At 39.1% G+C, this 19190-nt stretch overlaps 1 protein-coding gene across 1 annotated transcript in view; it reads left to right on the forward strand.

The window, feature by feature from the left end:
• ryr3 (ryanodine receptor 3) overlaps positions 1-19190 on the forward strand; it is a 128455-nt gene that overhangs the window by 96783 nt on the left and 12482 nt on the right. The window contains exons 69-91 of the mRNA XM_078275395.1: positions 563-761; positions 1820-1914; positions 2244-2389; positions 2621-2708; positions 2824-2916; positions 8237-8404; positions 9475-9534; positions 10951-11085; positions 11806-11918; positions 13077-13173; positions 14191-14303; positions 14530-14581; positions 14671-14727; positions 14889-14988; positions 15495-15574; positions 15753-15829; positions 15917-15990; positions 17318-17332; positions 18154-18234; positions 18386-18474; positions 18587-18715; positions 18839-18943; positions 19084-19165. Of these exons, the coding sequence (XP_078131521.1) occupies positions 563-761; positions 1820-1914; positions 2244-2389; positions 2621-2708; positions 2824-2916; positions 8237-8404; positions 9475-9534; positions 10951-11085; positions 11806-11918; positions 13077-13173; positions 14191-14303; positions 14530-14581; positions 14671-14727; positions 14889-14988; positions 15495-15574; positions 15753-15829; positions 15917-15990; positions 17318-17332; positions 18154-18234; positions 18386-18474; positions 18587-18715; positions 18839-18943; positions 19084-19165 (2248 nt within the window). The remainder of the gene's footprint in view (positions 1-562; positions 762-1819; positions 1915-2243; positions 2390-2620; positions 2709-2823; positions 2917-8236; positions 8405-9474; positions 9535-10950; positions 11086-11805; positions 11919-13076; positions 13174-14190; positions 14304-14529; positions 14582-14670; positions 14728-14888; positions 14989-15494; positions 15575-15752; positions 15830-15916; positions 15991-17317; positions 17333-18153; positions 18235-18385; positions 18475-18586; positions 18716-18838; positions 18944-19083; positions 19166-19190) is intronic.

A 19190-nucleotide genomic window follows, 5' to 3' on the forward strand; every position in this document is an offset into this window, starting at 1 on the left:
TCTCTGTAAATTCATGTACCGAACCGAGACGCCCGTACCGTTTCGGTTCAATACGAATACATGTACCGTTCCACCCTAGTGGGATCCATTGTTTATAGGGCTTGCGGGACTAAAAGTTAGGATATCTCAGCCTTTGCTCAATCAATTTTTACCTTATATTCTAACATTATGTCTCTCTTGAGTTGCAATCCTAAATTGCCAGAGTACCCCTTTAATGAAGGTTTTATTTACTTTATTACTAGTTTGATCTTTTTTTTCAAAACTTATAATTTAACAAGATATAATTTTAACGTTGCAATGTGTGGTGAATATTATATTACAATCTAATCTAAATGACCATTTTGAAGTAATCTCCTTAATTTAAAAACAGTTTAGACACAACTAACTATTTAAGTTGTGTACATTTAGTTGGAATGTGTCACTGTAGGAATACAACTCACACAGAGCTTGAGTGTAAGGCTCTTATAAGACATTATCAGTGTACAATCGAGATGTACATTTATTTTCATGCCTACATGACATCAATCATACAGACATTTCACCTTCAGCCTGTCTCCTGCAGGTCATTGAAGTGATCCTTCCCATGCTGTGTAACTATTTGTCCTACTGGTGGGAGAAAGGTCCTGAAAACTCACCTCCAGGTGCCAATTGCTGCACTATGGTGACCTCTGAACACCTCAGCATCATCCTGGGAAACATCCTCAAGATGCTTAACAACAACCTTGGCATCGATGACGCCCCCTGGATGAAGAGGATTGCGGGTAAGAGCCAGACTCAAGGCAGTTAGAGAAAGAATAAATATGATTTGAAAGGGATTTTCACTGGTCAGATTGTGTTTTTGTTAGACTTGCAAAGTCAGGGATTATAAAAAGTTATTTTGGGTTGTCAGGAAATGTGAGATAATTTTACAAATGAATTGCTTAATGGGAATATGTATTTACATTTCATTAGATGTCAAGTTTTGTTCTCAACAGAGCTAGAAACCACCCTCATTGCTTTTCTCTTTTAAAAACATTAACAAACAAGGAAAGAGTTAGATTTCCAATCAAACTTCATAATAACAAAAATAACTCTGGGAAGTTATTTTAAATGATAAAGCCCATGTGGTAACCTAGTGTTAATATTAGTTTGGTAACACTTTACTTGAAGGTGTTTACATAAGAGTGACATGACAGTGTCATGAACACATGACACTGTCATGACACATGAACCCTAACTCTAACTCTAACCCTAACCATAACTTGTCATTACAAAAACCGAGTGACACTTAATAAAAGAAGTGTTATGTCATAAACGTTTATGACTTGTTATGACACGTTCATGACAGTGTCATCTCACTCTTATGTAGATACCTTCAAGTAAAGTGTAACTATTAGGTTTTGTAGAACATTTGCATTTTCAGTGCACATTCCTCAGGGGGAGTTCAGGAAAGGCCAGATAATATAATTGGCTGTTGTGGGGCCCATAGCCTGAGGCATTTTCTCACTTTTTAAAACCACATTTAAATTATTTTATTTCTAACACATTTACAAACGACAGATAAGGGAAATGCATGCTTTGTCATGTATTTGACTTTTCTTTGACTTATATTTCCTGTTTTTAGTACTATTGTGTTTTCAGAGACAATAGTAAACCACAATTGCTGATCTAACTTAAACACTTGTGGTTGTTCTAAAACTAAATGCTAAATATAGTTTGACAGCTGTGACACTTGACACTAGAGCCAATAATCTCCAGGGACAGAGGAATGATTTTGGTGTCTGTTTGTCTGAGTTGCCCATGTCCAGAATATATATTTTCCATTGTCTCTTGTCTCCAGTATACTCTCAGCCAATCATCTGCAAGGCTGGAGCAGATCTGCTGAGAACCCACTTCCTGCCCACACTGGACAAACTGAGGAAGAAGACAGTCAAGGTGAGATCTTCTAATATGACGTACATGGTATACCACATTGTATCCACTGCTTAATGACACCTATGGTTTAAGTAGATTTTTTTGCTGACTCCATCCTAAGCTGCTGAATTTACAGTGTTAATATTGAGCTGTCAGGAGTCAGAGGAGCTAGTCCAAGAACTGTATGCTCAGTCACATCACCTACTAAGATTAAAAATACAACCGTTACTTACTGAGAGAGCATACAGGAAGGAGAATATTACCACTGAGTTGGATGGGATCGTGTGTGAGGACATTTATACTAATTAATTGATTGCCGGAGATGAGTTGTTGATGTGCTGCAAACGAAGGTTGTGGCTGAAGAGGAGCTGCTGAAGGCCGACAGTAAAGGTGACAACCAGGAGGCCGAGCTGCTCATCCTGGATGAGTTTGCTGTGCTCTGCAGAGACCTCTACGCCTTCTACCCCATGCTCATCCGTTATGTGGACAACAACAGGTACAATTTTACCAAAGAGAGATTAGTTTTTATTTTAAGATTTTTGGGGGGGATTTTGATTTGCAAACAGTTTGTTCAGTTTCAGACAGCATTATTATTTTCATGTAGTCCCTGAGCTTTATCCACCTCTGTTTCTGATCTATTGAGTTATGAAATTGTTGTGTCCTGCATAGTTGTACCACATCTTCATGAAACTCAATAGTCTCTGGTTCGTGTCGTTGTACATTCCAGGTGCAGGTGGCTGAAGGAGCCCGATGCAGACTCCACTGAGCTCTTCAGGATGGTGGCAGAGATCTTCATCCTCTGGTGCAAGTCCCATGTAAGTCTCACTACTCAACCTAGTAGTCATATCACAATATGACGTCTGTTACCAGGATACTGGTCTTGATGATGTCTTTCCTGATTAACCTCTTTTCTTTGTCCTCTGAATCCAGAACTTTAAGCGTGAAGAGCAAAACTTTGTGGTTCAGAATGAGATCAATAATTTGGGCTTCCTGACTGGAGAGGGCAAGGCAAAGATGTCCAAGGTAAATATAATAGATATTTCATGTGATATGGGTGAATACTAGCATATCGAAGATTCCAAAGAGAACACTGAAAAAGAGAAATTGCTGGTGTGTTGTGGGATCTCACTTATCTCACCTAGCAGAGACTGAAAATAACAGTACACTGCTTCACACACAAGTGAGTCAAAGAGCGAGTCTGTTGTGTTAGCTCCGCCTACCCTCTCTGTCGTACCAACCACTGCTGCGTCACAAACTGTGCGCTGCTTGTGATTTTTTCCCCAGAATGTCGCCAGACACCCAGTTCATAACCAGGTTATAATAGTTTTGCATTTTTCATTAGTTTTAATTTTTATTTTGTTTTGACTTTTTGTTTAAAAATTCAGTTTAGTTTTACTTAGTTTTTAAAGCGGTTTTGCTAGTTTCATTTTTATTTTTTGAAAATGCTTAGTTTTAGTTTAGTTTTTATTAGTTTTAGTCTTAGTTTTAGTCTTTTTTGTAATTTGGGTTATTTGTCAGGGGCAAGATTCAAAAAGATCAGAAAAAGTATTGTGTAATAATAACTCAACAAAAAGATCATACAATTTTAGAAATATGTATTCAACAATAACACCCGTAAGTTACATAAAATGTACATATGATGAGCACAAATATGTAAACAGTCTACACAAGACGCCGCAGTAAGTGGAAAATGCGTAAGTGACGTGTGCCAGGAAAAAACCTAAATAGCCAATAGACTAAAGAAGACATACTGTTCATGATGTTTTGTTGTTACAGGTGTTTTGAACTTTTTGAAGTCAATCGAGTCAAACAGTTGTGTAGACATCCAAGTATCAATACACACATTAACCCACACTTCCTCACGCTTTTAGTGTTCCTGCGTATTTACTAACCTATAATGTTCTCTGTCCTACGATTGTCTCTGTCATACTGCCTGGCCCTCTACCCATACATCCATGCCCTGTACTGGGGTTAGCTTCTGTTTCAGGGAAAGGGGGCGTTCTCCTTTACCTTGTTAAGGTAAGCTAGGTTAGCCTCCTTTGCGCGCTTCTCAAATGTACAGTTGTGTTCAGAATAATAGCAGTGTGTTTAAAAAAGTGAATAATGCTCAAAATCCTTAGAATAGCTTTTAATTCCATAATATCAATGCATTGGGAACAGTGCACATTCAATTCCAAATCAAAACATGACCAAAATTGATCAAGTTTGTGTTATACCTTTACAGAAAGTGAAGAAAAAGGGATATTTTTCTTTGAAAACTCAAACATTTACTGTATAAACTGAAAAATGTCTCAAAGGTTTGCTTTACTTTGAATCACTGCACTAATATTTAGTTGCATAATCATTATTTCTGAGAACTGCTTCACATCTGCGTTGCATGGAGTCGACCAACTTCTGGCACCTGTGAACAGGTATTCCAGCCCAGGACGATTGAACTACATTTAACAATTCCTCTGCATTACTGGGTTTTGCCTGAGAAATCACATTTTTGATGTCACCCCACAAGTTTTCTATGGGGTGACATTGTCACGTATTGAGGTCTGGGGATTGGGATGGCCACTCCATAACATCAATCTTGTTCATCTGGAACCAAGACTTTGCTCGCTTACTGGTGTGTTTTGGGTCATTGTCTTGTTGAAAGACCCATTTCAAAGGCATTTCCTCTTCAGCATAAGGCAACATGACCTCTTCAAGTATTTTGATGTATTGAAACTGATCCACGATCCCTGGTATGCAATAAATAGGCCCAACACCACAGTATGAGAAACATCCCCATAATATGATTTTTGCACCACCATGCTTTACTGTCTTCACAGTGTACTGTGGCTTGAATTCAGTGCATGGGGGTCGTCGGACAAACTGTCTGCGGCCCCTAGACCCAAAAAGAACAATTTTGCTCTCATCAGTCCACAGAATGTTGCACCATTTCTCCTTTGGCCAGTCAATGTGTCCTTTGGCAAATTTCAACCTATTCAGTACATGTCTTTTTTTCAGCAATGGGTCTTTGCGGGAGCTTCTAGCTGATAGCTTTGCTTCACATGGCCTTCTTCTGATCGTAACAGTACTCACAGGTAACTTAAAGTCTTCTTTGATTTTCCTGGAGCTGATCATTGGTTGGGCCTTTGCCATTTTGGCTATTCTTCGATCCATTCGAATGGTAGTTGACCGTTTTTTTCCCACGTCGTTCAGGCTTTGGATGCCATTTCAAGGCATTTGAAATCATTTTGGCTGAGCAGCCTATACTTTTCTGCACTTTTTTATATATTTTCCCCTCTCCAATCAACTTTTTAATCAAAGTCCGCTGTTCCTCAGAGCAATGTCTGGAACGACCCATTTTGCTGAGTATTTCAGTGTGAAATGAACCAAAAAGTGTATACATTTAATTTATGAGGTTAGTGATGTTGGACTGCTATTATTTTGAACACAACTGTACTTTCTAATTTGTGGGATTTTTTCCCTTTAATAAATTGTCCACATATTTTACCACCTTCCACTGAAAGGCACTTGCTGACACAGTCATAATCAAATAGGAATCTGCCGCTTTCTTCCGACTTTCGGTACCACCATGATGCCAGGCGAGGGGCATGGACTATGTTGTGTTCAATTTGACATGGAATGTCGGAATTTCTGGGTTCCCAGTCAGAAACTATATATGTCTATGGCATAGACTGTATAAAACAGGTCTATGGTCGGAAATGTCAATTCTGAAAGATATAACGTTATTTGCTCTATGAAAGACATTGACATAGACGAAAACTAAGGACATTTACTTGATTATTTTATTTTAGTTAGTTTTACAAACAGACATTACAGTTTTAGTTAGTTATCGTTTTTTTGTAATGCCTCGTTTTTATTTTTATTTCAGTTAACGTTTTTGTTATTTCGTTCGTTTTCGTTAACGATTATAACCTTGGTTCATAATACTGCAAATGCAAGTGCATTGATCAGTGGGCTGTAGGCTCAATCACCATTGTGTCACCTCATTCGGCAGTAGTGACTTAACAGACATTTATTTAAATGAAAATCAGATTATTACTTAAAATTATAAGTCTATTGATATTTAGATTTGTTCTTACATCAAAAGCGATGAAATGACCAAAACCAACATTTAATTGATCCCACTAACAAGTATTGTCTTTGTATCCTTGGTCTTTTTTTTAAAGTGATTTCATATTTGTGAGCCATTTTTTAAATATTTATGTCTTCAGTAAAAACGAATAGCATGGCTGAGTACTTCAAATGTCAGGGGTGTCCAAAAGTATGACTGACCCATTGAAAGCACTCCTTGAGTTTTTACTAGGGAACAGTAGGAATCAACATTGAAACATCTCCTGTCCGCTTGAAATTCATGTGGGTCAGAAATTCTCTGTAAACCATGACATGTCATTGCCAGACCAAGAAATAATTGAGTTATTAGAGCCCCTTAAGATTCAAAATAGTGTAGATAACATTTACTCAGTAAAGGTGAGCTAACTCACAGGCCTCCCAAGAATAACTCTTTTTCTTTGGAAAGGGACCTATTAATTATAGAAAGACATCTGTCTTGTAATGAAACCGGGAGATGGAGAAGAGTACATCTTAGTTCTCTCTGGGCTAACTTTAATCTCGCTCTTATCCTGCTTGCCCCTCCGCTGTGTCAGCACTTTGGAAGAGCTGAAAACAACCTGAATACTTCCTGGCAGGATCCCCAAGTGCTTCCTTTCTTGCTACTATATTTCACAGACTTTCCTAATGAAAGGGAAAAGTCCTTCCCCTGACATGCACTGAATGTAGATGTAAGATGTTCTACAAATCAACTGTATAAGTCCATACCTCTTAAATTCACCGCTAAAGCAACGGTTTACGACATATCATATTTCATGTGGACATTTGACGTAGTAAAGTCGGGTTATAAATCTGGATATTGACAGTGTTTGGTCCAGCAGTCGCCCAACAAGCTGTCACTATGAGTTGTTTATTTGTTTTGGCAGAGCCAGACAGTTTATTTATTCATTGGAAATTAGATCTCAGTTCTGGTGGTTAAATTTGATTTGAGTGCTTCATTTAAAATGTTGAAGTCGGTTAAGAGAAAGGTGAATTCTCAAAAGTTGCCTTGTTGAAAGAAGAAAACATACAGTACACAAAAGCATCAATCTGATACAAATGAAATAAAATGAAGTACAGGATTGAGGATTTTTTTATTTGGATTTGGGAAATACAATTTTGTTTTTTTCAATAAACTGTGTGTATTTAAACACATACATTTTAATAAATAATTGAATAATAGAAAGACAAACAGAAAATACAAACCACACAGGACATAACAGATAGGATATTCCACAACCAGATACAATTTAAGTTTTGCTTGTCAACAGTTTAGTATAATACAAAACTTAATTATATAGCTCAAGTCATGTATAAAGTGCCACACAAAGTGCTGTACATATAAGCAAATAATTATAACATTTACAAAAAAACAAGGACGAACGAACGAACAATAACATAGGATCAAGTTAAATTAGAAAGACAAGATAGGGCAAGATCAAATAATTGCTCTGAGGAAAGCAATGGCAATGCTAAAAAGATGTGTCTTTAAGATGTCACTAGTGCAGTGCCCGTTGAAAATGTGTCTGTTTGGAACGGGCTGATTGCTTGGCACTGTGGTATTGCTGCTTGTAGAATTCATTAAAACCAAATTGTACCCCAAAATTACTTACAGAAGGACCCCAAACCACTTCAAATGCAACTCCCCTGTATACCCTACTACTAACTTACAGACAGAGAACGTTGCAGATTCAGAATGTAATCACAAAATCACAATGAAAATGTGGAGTAACCAGACATTAGCGTCCTGGACTCATGGCAGTGCGCTACCCACCTGGCCCGTTATGAGAGCTAATCAGCACATATCTGCGTTAATCACCACCAGGTTTATCACCTGTGTGTGTGTGTGTGTGTGTGTGTGTGTGTGTGCGCAGAGAGAGAGCGAGAGATACGGTGTTGTCTCGTGTAGTATGAGCGACTCATGAGTTCATTTAAAGAGTCGGGTGAAAGATCCGAGTGAGTCACGACTCAAACAGGTTTAGTGCTCAGTCAGTGTGCATGCAGTGTGAGAGGGGGAGTGGCCAGCGGCAAAAGCCAATGTGTACTTCTTTTACCGATATATATTTAATGATATCTTTTGCATTTCTAATCCAAACGTCAAACTTGGCACTGCACTTACTCGTGCCCGTAGCAAGACACCTGTCAAGTTTGAAATCCATCGGACTAACGGTTCGAGAGATATGCGCATAACACCCACACACACACAGACAGACAGACGTTCCTGCAATTTATAGATTGATTGTCTCCTTTTTCTCTGTAGTCAGGGGGGGACCAGGAGAGGAAACACAAGCGCCGCCGAGGCGAGTACTACTCCATCCAGACCTCCCTGATCGTGGCTGCCCTGAAGAAGCTGCTGCCAGTCGGCCTAAACATGTGCACCCCAGGAGACCAGGAGCTCATCTCCCTTGCCAAGATACGCTACAGTCTGGTAAGCTAACAAAAACAGGACCTGGTGCAAAGACTTTTAGACCACCTAAATCCTAACAAACTACATTCTTATGTTGATTTTTTTAGGGTCCCTTTTTCTATGCAGGCGGTCCAACATGTACTCCATCTCTTATTATGCTGTCCTTATATTCGGCATTATCTTAAGTTATTTTAGGTCTTATAATTTGACACACTGATGGATAATATTAATGAAGTTGAAAGTTGGGCCTCTAAGAAAGTTCATTCATTAGAAGTCCCTAGAGTGCAAATTTCTGAAACTTTTTCATCTGATGATCATAAATGACCTGTAACAGCAAATGAGACTAACGACTCCGATTTTCCCCGCAAAGTCACAAAATGATTTACGGCAGGTAGACAAGCTCTACAATCACACATTCTGATGGATCGCAGATTTCGGTATAACACCGGAAAAGTCTGTTACTGAGTATCTAGAAGTTATCTGTTGTAGCTATGGCTGATGAAGCTATATATATATAATCTATGTAAATAAAGTTATTATTATGTTCGGCGCTAGAACAAACTCTTAATGCTTTGGCTTGTGACACGTTACAAGTAGGCTAAGTTACCGTATGCAACCCTTGTGTAAATGAATAATTTTCTGTCTGGGCAAAACATTTATCACAACTATATGACCTCCCGGGAACGCTAACTCAGTAATATACAGTGGGTAATTCAGCAGCGTAAAGAAAAGACCTTTATGACAGCAGGTGTGGTAAAAAACACTACCGCTTTTGTCTAAAGTGGCGGCTAGAATCAACACAAACCGAAAAGTTACAAATAGCCACTTTAAGTCACAGCAGTCTGTATGGTCTTTCTTTGCATTACAGACTTCAGCCTTCATTTCATTATGTTAGGCGTTATCCAGAAGGAGTTGCGGGAAAAAATAAAGAAAGCATTGTTGTGATGCAAATTAAAGCCATTTACCAACTTAAAATGTCTTCTTCGGTGCAGTAGACATTCAGTCTGACTACTTACTTTTAAATGATAACAATAGTTTATTAACACTGCATTGCATTTTTTCTCTGTTATGAATACCCTTTCCCTTCATAGAAAGACACAGATGATGAGGTGAAGGAGCACTTGCGTCAGAATTACCATCTCCAGGACAAGGTGAGATGATGTTTTGTATGGTTATAATTCTAGCAGCAAGAGCAGTTAAGTACAAACCCCAATTCCAATGAAGTTGTGACGTTGTGTAAAACGTAAATAAAAACAGAATACAATGATTTGCAAATTCTTTTCAACCTATATTCAATTGAATTTACTACAAAGACAAAATATTTAATGTTCACACTGATAAACTATTGTTTTTTTTGTTGCAAATATTCATTCATTTTGAATTTGATGCCTGCAACACGTTCCAAAAAAGCTGGGACAGGAGCAACAAAAGACTTCCTCAACAAAAAGTTGAGGAATGCTAAAAAAAAAAAAAACACCTGTTTGGAACATTCCACAGGTGAATTATAAATTGGTCACTGCATTAAAAACTGACATTATGTAAAGAATATTACCACGTGGGCTCAGGAACACTTCGGAAAACCATTGTCAGTTAACACAGTTTGTCACTACATCTACAAGTGCAAGTTAAAACTCTACCATGCAAAGCGAAAGCCATATATCAACAATACCCAGAAACACCGCTGGCTTCTCTGGGCCCGAGCTCATCTGAGATAGACTTATGTAAAGTGGAAAAGTGTGCTGTGGTCTGACAAGTCCACATTTCAAATAGTTTTTGGAAATCATGGACTTCATGTCCTCTGGGCCAAAGAGGAAAAGGACCATCCAGATTGTTATCAGCGCAAAGTTCAAAAGTCAGCATCTGTGATGGTATGGGGGTGTGTTAGTGCCCATGGCATGGGTAACTTGCATATCTGTGAAGGCACCATTAATGCTGAAAGGTACATACAGGTTTTGGAGCAACATATGCTGCCATCCAAGCAATGTCTTTTTCAGGGACGTCCCTGCTTCTTTCAGCAAGACAATGCTAAGCCACATCCTGCACGTGTAACAACAGCGTGGCTTCATAGTAAAAGAATGCAGGTACTAGACTGGCCTGCCTGCAGCCCAGACCTGTCTCCCATTCAAAATGTGTGGCGCATTATGAAGTGCAAAATACGACAACGGAGACCCCGGACTGTTGAGCCACTGAAGTCATACATCAAGCAAGAATGAGAAATAATTCCACCTACAAAGCTTCAACAATTAGTGTCCTCAGTTCACAAACGCTTATTGAGTGTTGTTAAAAGGAAAGTTGATTTCACATGCCCCTGTCCAGCTTTTTTTGAACATGTTATAGGCATCAAATTCAAAATTTGCAAAAAAAACAATAAAGTTTATCAGTTTAAACATTAAATATCTTGTCTTTGTTGTGTATTCAATTGAATATAGGTTTGAAAGGATTTGCAAATCATTGTATTTTTTTTTTTTTACGTTTTACACAATGTCCCAACTTCATTGGAATTGGGGTTTGTAGCATTAGTATAAGGCTGCTGTTTATTTATTGATTTGATTGTTGTTGCGTCGTAGTCTGATGACCCAGCAGTCCAGTGGCAGATGAACCTGTACAAGGACGTGGTGGTAAAGAGCGAGGAGCCTGCAAACTTAGAACACACAGTGGACCGAGTGCAGAGCATCTCAGCTGCAGTCTTCCACCTGGATCAGGTAGAAACACAGTTCCTACCTTTTATTTCTACCCACAAGTCAACAATACATCACAGAACATAAAAGATAAGCATATACAATATTATTCTTCAAACTTAAAAGTAGATCACAGATATATCTACTCGGGTATCTACTCATCTGCTCAAAGAACTTGCGGTTTTTCTGTATTTTATTAGTGTTGTCAGTTAAACGCGTTATAAATGGCGTTAACGCAAACCCATTTTAACGGCGTTAAAATCAAGAGATTAACGTTCTTTTTGGCATAGCAAACTTTGTAGTTTTTTTCACATGCTGTTGCAACAACTAGTAACGTTAGAAAAACTACAACACCACACCGGATCTAGCTAGACCGGAAACAAAACGGACACGCCGCACACACTTGTTTGGGCTTGCGAGCCAAAGAGTAGTAGACTAACGTAACGTTTTAAGTGGATGGCGAACGCGAGACGCCATCCAATCGCAATTAAATATTGTAATCGTTTGACAGCACTATATTTTATATAATTTTAAATGTAATATTTTTAAGTCTGGGACTGTTGGTGGGACAGAACAAGCTGTTTAAATCACTTGAAAAAGTAATGGATGAATTGATAATGGATGCAGCAATAACACCACATAATAAAGTACCAGGCACATAATACAGTACCAGGCACATATCATCTCTGTTGTCACTACATTTCCCACTTGGCGTTTCACCACAGTTATTTCTTTGTCCCTCAGGTGGAGCTGCCTCTGAGAAATAAGAAGTGTGTGATGCATAAGCTGCTGTCCAAACAGCGTAAGCGTGCTGTGGTGGCTTGTTTCCGCATGGCTCCACTCTACAATCTACCCAGGTGATTCTCTTTTACACCGTTGTGGAACTGATTTACAATGTCAATAATTAAAAATTGACATGAACTATTTAAAAAAAAAAAAAAAACATTGCTCTGTCTCAATCTAACCGTACATAACAAGCAATCACCAAGTAGTCATAGAAGGTGGGTGGGGCATTCTTTTCTTGATTGTGTGCCCACGTAAACCCCTCATCACCTCCCTAACGACATTCTCTCCTCTGTGTTGTTTTCTTGCATAACACTACCTCATCCTCCCTCAGATACAAAAATAATAATTACTTCCTGAATGGCTATCGGGAGGTTTGGCTGGAAAGGGCATTCAAAGCCTCCAGCTTTGACCGCCTGTTCTCCCTGCTGACGGTAAAGTGAAACCACAGGGCGAATGCTTCATCTGTTCAACCCCCCCTTCATCCACCAGGCTGTGGACCGATATCTGCCTAGCAACCAATTGTTTCTTCACTGTTGATTCTGATTGGTCAGCTAGAATGAGCCTAAGAATTGACTGAAACAAACTTATTTGGAAAGTGGAAACACACTGTGAGCTGCAGGCCTTGTCTCATTTCAGGTGTACCCTGAAGGAAGGAATGAAGAAAGGAGAGAAGAAGAAAGACAGAAAGAAAGAAATCTATTGAATACAATTTTGACTTTCATTAGTTGGCTATCAGGTTTACAAAAGTTTGCTTGGTTACAGTAATATACAGTATAAAAGTTGTTTCATGTTATTTTGCTTTCTGCTCTTATGATGATTTAAAGATTTGTTTTTCATATGACATTTTTCCAAAGGTTGTGCAGTTTTACAACACATCTGTGCATCTATGTTAAGGAAATTATGTGATCTACTCTAATAACCGCAAGAAATGCACCAATTTGTTGGAAAACTGCATATCTCCCCTAAAGTGTGCATGCTCCTCTACTGAATTTTACAACCTGATGGAAGTAACTACCATTATTTTAGAGATCAAATGTGACCAGTCAGAAGAGCCAGTGGGTCCCACATTGACCAATCACCACCCTGCCTGAAATGCACTTCCTGTAACCCCTTCCTCTCCCTACATCTCTCCTTCCTGTCTCCTCCAAAAACTCACCAGAACCCACCCTAATGCCACTGTACCTCCCTCCCCACTCCCCTCCATTCCTCTCCACCTCCCCCCTTCCCAGGCATCGCGCTATCAACTTCTTCATCCCGGCCTATCAGAGACTTTGGATAGAGGCAGAGGAGTACTCCTTTGAGGAGAAGCTAGTTCAGGATCTGGCAGTAAGTACTGGGCTCGCCTTGCCCTTGCCCCGCGTGCCCTGCGTTGGCACCCCTCTGCCAGTCCTGTCTGCCGAATGCTTCTTTAGGTCCGCGCCCATTGAGCCTTGGGAGCGCGCCCGGGTGGGGACCTCGCCCAAAGCACCCAGGGGCGGCCCCCGCTCTAGGCGTGCAAAATCCTTCAAACAGAGATCCGTCAGGGGTCAGAGGCTGCATGACCAACTCAGGAGACACAGGGCCAGCTCCGGCGCTCACAGCTCTAAAAAAGCAGGCTATGCCTTTCTGACAGCAGTGGTAAGGAGGGCCTTTCATTAGTAGTCACTAGCTGTTTGGCTGTCAGATCTGGATCCAACCCATCAGTTGTCTGTTCGCTGTACTCTGTAAGTCTGTAGTGTGCGTGTAAAGGTAACGTTACAGTACATTCTGTGACCGTGACGTCAGTGGCATGCTCGCGTAGTCATGTGAAGATCACATTTCATATTAGAGCTTTGTACGCAGATGTGCAGCAAATTCATCAAGACACTAAAACTGTGCCATTGAATAAGATTAAAGTTCAGCCTTAGATACAGTTGCTTCTTGTTTGGGAAGATTATTTTTATTGTCAGTTTTATTCTATAAATCTGTCAGATTAGTTTAAACTCGTGGAGATTTGTGTAGTTGTGATTCGCTCTTTGTCAGGCTCCTGTACTGTCAGGGTCATTCTTCATATGCAAAGTCATATCACTAAATGGCTTACTGCTTGCATCTGTTGCTGTAACATGCATGTATTTGAAAACTGGTTCCAATGCTGTTCATCATTCCACTCTTAACTTCCTCACCCTGTCCTTTCCACAGATAACCAGGACATGACAAAAACTCATCTGCATGCCAGTGCTAGTTCAATGTTACTGACTCATCTCAGTGTTTTGACAAATGTGTACAATTGTCAGTAGGTTTGTGAAAATATAAAAAAGAGAAGGATGATTAGTGATCAGACAGACTTGGGCAGCGCTAACTGTTCACACCTGTGGACTCCTGCAGAAAACCCCAATGAAAATTGTGGAGGAGGAGGAAGAGGAGGTGGCTGAGATCCAGCCAGACCCTCTCCACCAACTTATCCTCCACTTCAGCCACAACGCTCTGACAGAGAGAAGGTGAGAGATTTGAAATGATTTCAGATTTTATCCCACGTTTCTTTATGGCAGGCAAAGTTAGTAGAGAAAACATTTTTGGTTTATTAAATTATGCCTTTTTTTAGCTTTTTATTGTCAATAAATAATTTTAGTAATTAGTTGTATCATGTAGTATAACATGGGAATTAAAATATATGATACTAGTTTTGATACTGATAACTTTTGACTTGACTTCCTTCCGTTTCAGTCACTTGGAAGAAGATCCTTTGTATATTGCGTATGCAGACATGATGGCAAAGGTAGATATTTTTATGTATAAATAAATCTGGTAAGACTTGAGTTAATAACCTAAAAGATGAGCTCTGGATGTTGACCTTTGTGTCTTCAGAGCTGTGCAGAGGATGAGGAGGAAGAAGAGGAGGAAGGGAAAGAAAAGACTTTTGAGGTATGCTCTCATCAAGGCAGAGATCCTCTTAACAATGGTTCTGTCATTTAAAAATTGTCCTTTTATTGTCTCTACTATCTTACTGTTTACCAAACCTTTTTATGTCTGTTACCTGCAAAGAATTCACAATAAAATGTTTACTTGTGTTTGTTGTTCCTCAGGAAAAAGAGATGGAAAAGCAGAAGATCCTGTATCAGCAGGCGAGGCTGCACGCCCGTGGGGCCGCAGAGATGGTGCTGCAGATGATCGGCTCCAGTAAAGGTGATGATGAGCTAAACGTTTTTGCAGCTCAACAATTTGCAGGCAGTTTAAAAGAAATTATTCTGTAACCTTTCTGCTGTTATACAAGCGTTTTCATTGGCCTTTTATTTGACAGTTCAACCACTTGTGTAATCCACTGACATGGAGGCTCTCCTTGGGTCAACAGACATTTTATTCTTTTCTTATTTTAATAAGTTGTAAGTGATTTATTACATTTTAAGTATAGTAAATATATCAGAATTGCATCCTGCTGGTAAGATTTGGTGGATCACCCTGCCTTAAACAACTGCCACCCAAAAGAGTTTAATTTTTCTGAGGTTCACTCAGGAAGTTTTGTTTCCATATGAGTTCCAAATGCATTTGAAACAATGACTACTTATAAGGCCATTTTAATGCAAAACAACAACCCAAAAAGGCCAACCTTTAATCTAAAAACAACAAACCTGCTTCTGTCCTCCATGTTGTTGACTTGCAGCTTTTATCCTACGCTACTCCTTTTTCATCAGGTCGTCTGGGCCCCATGGTGTCCTGCACCCTCAAACTGGGAATCTCCATATTAAATGGAGGCAATGTGCAAGTTCAGCAGGTCAGATTATTCAGCTCAGATATCCAACTACATTCATCTATATGTCCTATTAACTGTATCATTCTTATTCTTCCGTCCTTCTATCAACATATATACACCTAATATATTCAGAGACGACACTGCAGGAGCACTTGTTTTTGACAGTAGGATATTTAATGCATTTCATCTCCTATTCCAGAAAATGCTTGATTACCTGAAAGAGAAAAGAGATGCAGGCTTTTTCAAGAGTCTCTCAGGACTGATGCAGTCTTGCAGGTACCGTTATATTAGCTGTACTGTAAAAAAGAACTTCTGTGCCGACATCAAGTGCTTCTGTTTTACTTTTGAGTTTTCTTTCCCTAGTGTCTTGGACTTGAATGCATTTGAGAGGCAGAACAAAGCAGAAGGACTTGGCATGGTGACAGAGGAGGGTTCAAGTAAGTTAAGAGATGTCTTATTAGATGGGCAGTTGGATTCAACCTCTTTTCCCTAGTGTTCTAAGCATCACATTCCTGACACAATTTTCTCTTGAAGTTCAGTAGATACCTGTTGTTAAAGCACCTTATTTTACTCTTGATTACAAAACAACAAAAATCCTATAATTTTCCCTTCACTAAACTAATGCTGAACCATGCAACAGTATAACCTCAGTGTCAGAGCTGTTAATAAATGCTAGTTCCTAATTAGTCGTTTGTGTATGGCTCTCGTACAATCAAAATCACATTGCTATCAATGTGAATTTTGATAAATACAAATAGTTTGCAGTTTGTGCTACAGTCTTGCAGTCACTGAAGTCGTCAGTGGGTTATCTTTTACTTCGTCTTTTGTAGTAAAACGAGCAGGCGTGAGTTTTAAATATATTATGGGATTGTGTAATATGTAGGATGGGACTAGGTGTGAGTATAACCCCAATTTCTGTTAACCTTTGTGATGATATTAAGGTATGAATGTATCCTGTTATTTCAGAGCAGAGGTCTGTGAGTGGCTGTTAACAGTGCAAAACTTGTCTTAGAGGACATGGTCCAGCATTAAAACGAATTTCTCTCCAACTTTCAACACAAACACTCCTCACTTGACGCTTTTCACATCAAACTATGTTTGTCTTTTCATCATTCAGTCCTCTGCTAAACATTTCCAGTCCAGAGTTCTGTGTTTAACAATTCACTGTTACTACTTACAGTGCTAAGCATAAGTAATAATCCATTTCATGGTTCCAGGATACTATGCATCCTGATAGAGTTCCCTTGGCCTTTGGAATTAAAATAGCCCCACATCATCACATACCCTTCACCATACCTAGAGATTGGCATGGGGTACTTTCTATAAGATCATCTCTCAGTGCAAATCAAACCAGCTATTAGGCTAACTGAAATAAAACCAAAGAAAATTGGTGTCCTTAAAGGTTGGATTTTTCCTCATTTTTTTAATTAAGGCATTAAGATCAATTTCCAAAAGATGATTTTTTATTCCTCTTTTTAGTCAACTTTAGCATGGGTGTATTTACTCTGTGACTTATGAAACTTTCACCGTGACAAATTTTTTTCTTATTTGGTACTCATCTAGTTGGATACAACATAGACACAACCCAGGCCTATGATTTCCCCTCGTCTAAAATTATTTGTAACTGCATGACTTTGTTTTTCACTCGTACCCAATCTATTCATAATTCTTCGTATTGTAACTCAATGTCCTCTCTTTTTGCTTATGTCTTCGTGTATTGTTTTTCTCCTTCCTGTCATTTAAATAAAAAAACATCGATGGCAGTCCACACTCAGCAGGGTAAATAGCAAATTTAGATAATCCTGATATGGCTATGCTTCCATCCTGAATGTCTCCTCCATATTTGTGGTCCATAATCACTGCTTTAGTGTTACCCAGCCTCTCCCTCCCCCAGATGTCTGTAGGGACAAACTGTGCATGCAGAGTGTACACAGAAATTGGATTTTCAAGAATCCATTGCCTGTCCTTTTGTGTGTTATTTGTTCCCATTCCCTTCATGTTAACATTTACTAATGCAAATCCTATTACTGATGCTCAAATCTGTTGTTCTAAGGCTACCAGTGCCGCCTCTTAAGGGTTTGACTGAAAGTTTGTGGACTCTTCCACAGCCTAAGCAAAGCTTTGTCTTGCTTTGGATTGGATTGGATTTGAGCCTATTTCACAAAGCTGGTTTACATACATATGTCTAACTTTCACATGGTTTTATATGCTCACAGAAATGTATTTGTGCTCATTTTGTTTAACTCTGTTAACTGGGTTATCTGGTTGATTTTTTTTAAAGTGCTTCATCATGCCTAATCCCAGCCTACATGTGAAAGTGTTGAGGCTTCCTCCAGCTTATGGAAATGTCCTAGTGTTTCACTGTTGTTTTAATGTAAGAGCATCTTTACAAAATGCACTTTGGATTCAGTTTTGAACCTGCAATCTAAAGGCACTGGACTTCAAACATGTTTCAAACATGAAACCTGTCCTGCTTGCCTCATTAAGTTGCTTCTAAGGGTTGTTTTTTTTTTTTTTTACACATTATTAGACCTTCTAATGTTGGATGAATAAATACTTAAGTTACTTTGTGTAGGGTCACAGTTGCATTTTCTTCTAAGGTTCCAAGGTGCTACAGAATGATGAGTTTACTAAAGATCTGTTCCGGTTTTTGCAACTTCTGTGCGAGGGGCACAATGGAGGTGAGGTTGCACTTTTGTGTATTTTAAAGTCATGAATTTTTATAGAAAAATGGAGCAATGTTTTGTTTTTATAACTTGTTTCCGCACTGCACCACGAGGACACAGTGGAAAGGACAGGGATAAGAAAATATTTCTTTCTTTCTTTCATCAGATTTTCAAAACTTTCTGAGAACTCAAACTGGAAACACAACCACAGTCAACATCATTATCAGCACTGTGGACTATCTGCTCCGTCTTCAGGTGTGTAAAACACAAATATAAAGCCACAAAATCTACACCCTATTACCTTTCACCTTTTACTATTACATGCACCACCATTATCATTGTCTACCAATGTCATTCTGCTCTCTAGGAGTCTATCAGTGACTTCTACTGGTACTACTCTGGCAAAGATGTCATTGATGAGACTGGGAAATTCAACTTCTCTAAAGCATTACATGTTGCCAAGCAGATATTCAACTCACTGACTGAATATATTCAGGTAACAAAATGATCCCTCAGACAACACTGTTAAATCCTGGAATTACTTTCATCAAATATTTAATGATGGGTTTCTTGGGTTTATATTTAATGATGGGTTCCCCCCCCAATCTCTTTTCTACAGGGCCCGTGTATTGGGAACCAGCAGAGTTTAGCTCACAGCAGACTGTGGGATGCAGTTGTGGGCTTCTTGCATGTATTTGCCAACATGCAAATGAAGCTGTCTCAGGTACAATAAGAGTTCTTCTACTTGTACATTGCTGAGAGGCTAATAGGTGAACATACAGAGTCTAAACAACTTTTTGTTCTTGCTTTGGGAAAACTCTTCCAGATCAAAGCTTTAACAAAAATACTTTAATCTTCTTGTAGGATGCCAGTCAGATTGAGCTGTTGAAGGAGCTGATGGATTTACAGAAGGACATGGTTGTCATGTTGTTGTCTCTGCTAGAGGGTAAGAGTCTAAAGCTGTTATTCAC

This window comes from Sander vitreus, chromosome 18, assembly GCF_031162955.1.
Source record: "Sander vitreus isolate 19-12246 chromosome 18, sanVit1, whole genome shotgun sequence".
Classification (NCBI taxonomy): domain Eukaryota; kingdom Metazoa; phylum Chordata; class Actinopteri; order Perciformes; family Percidae; genus Sander; species Sander vitreus.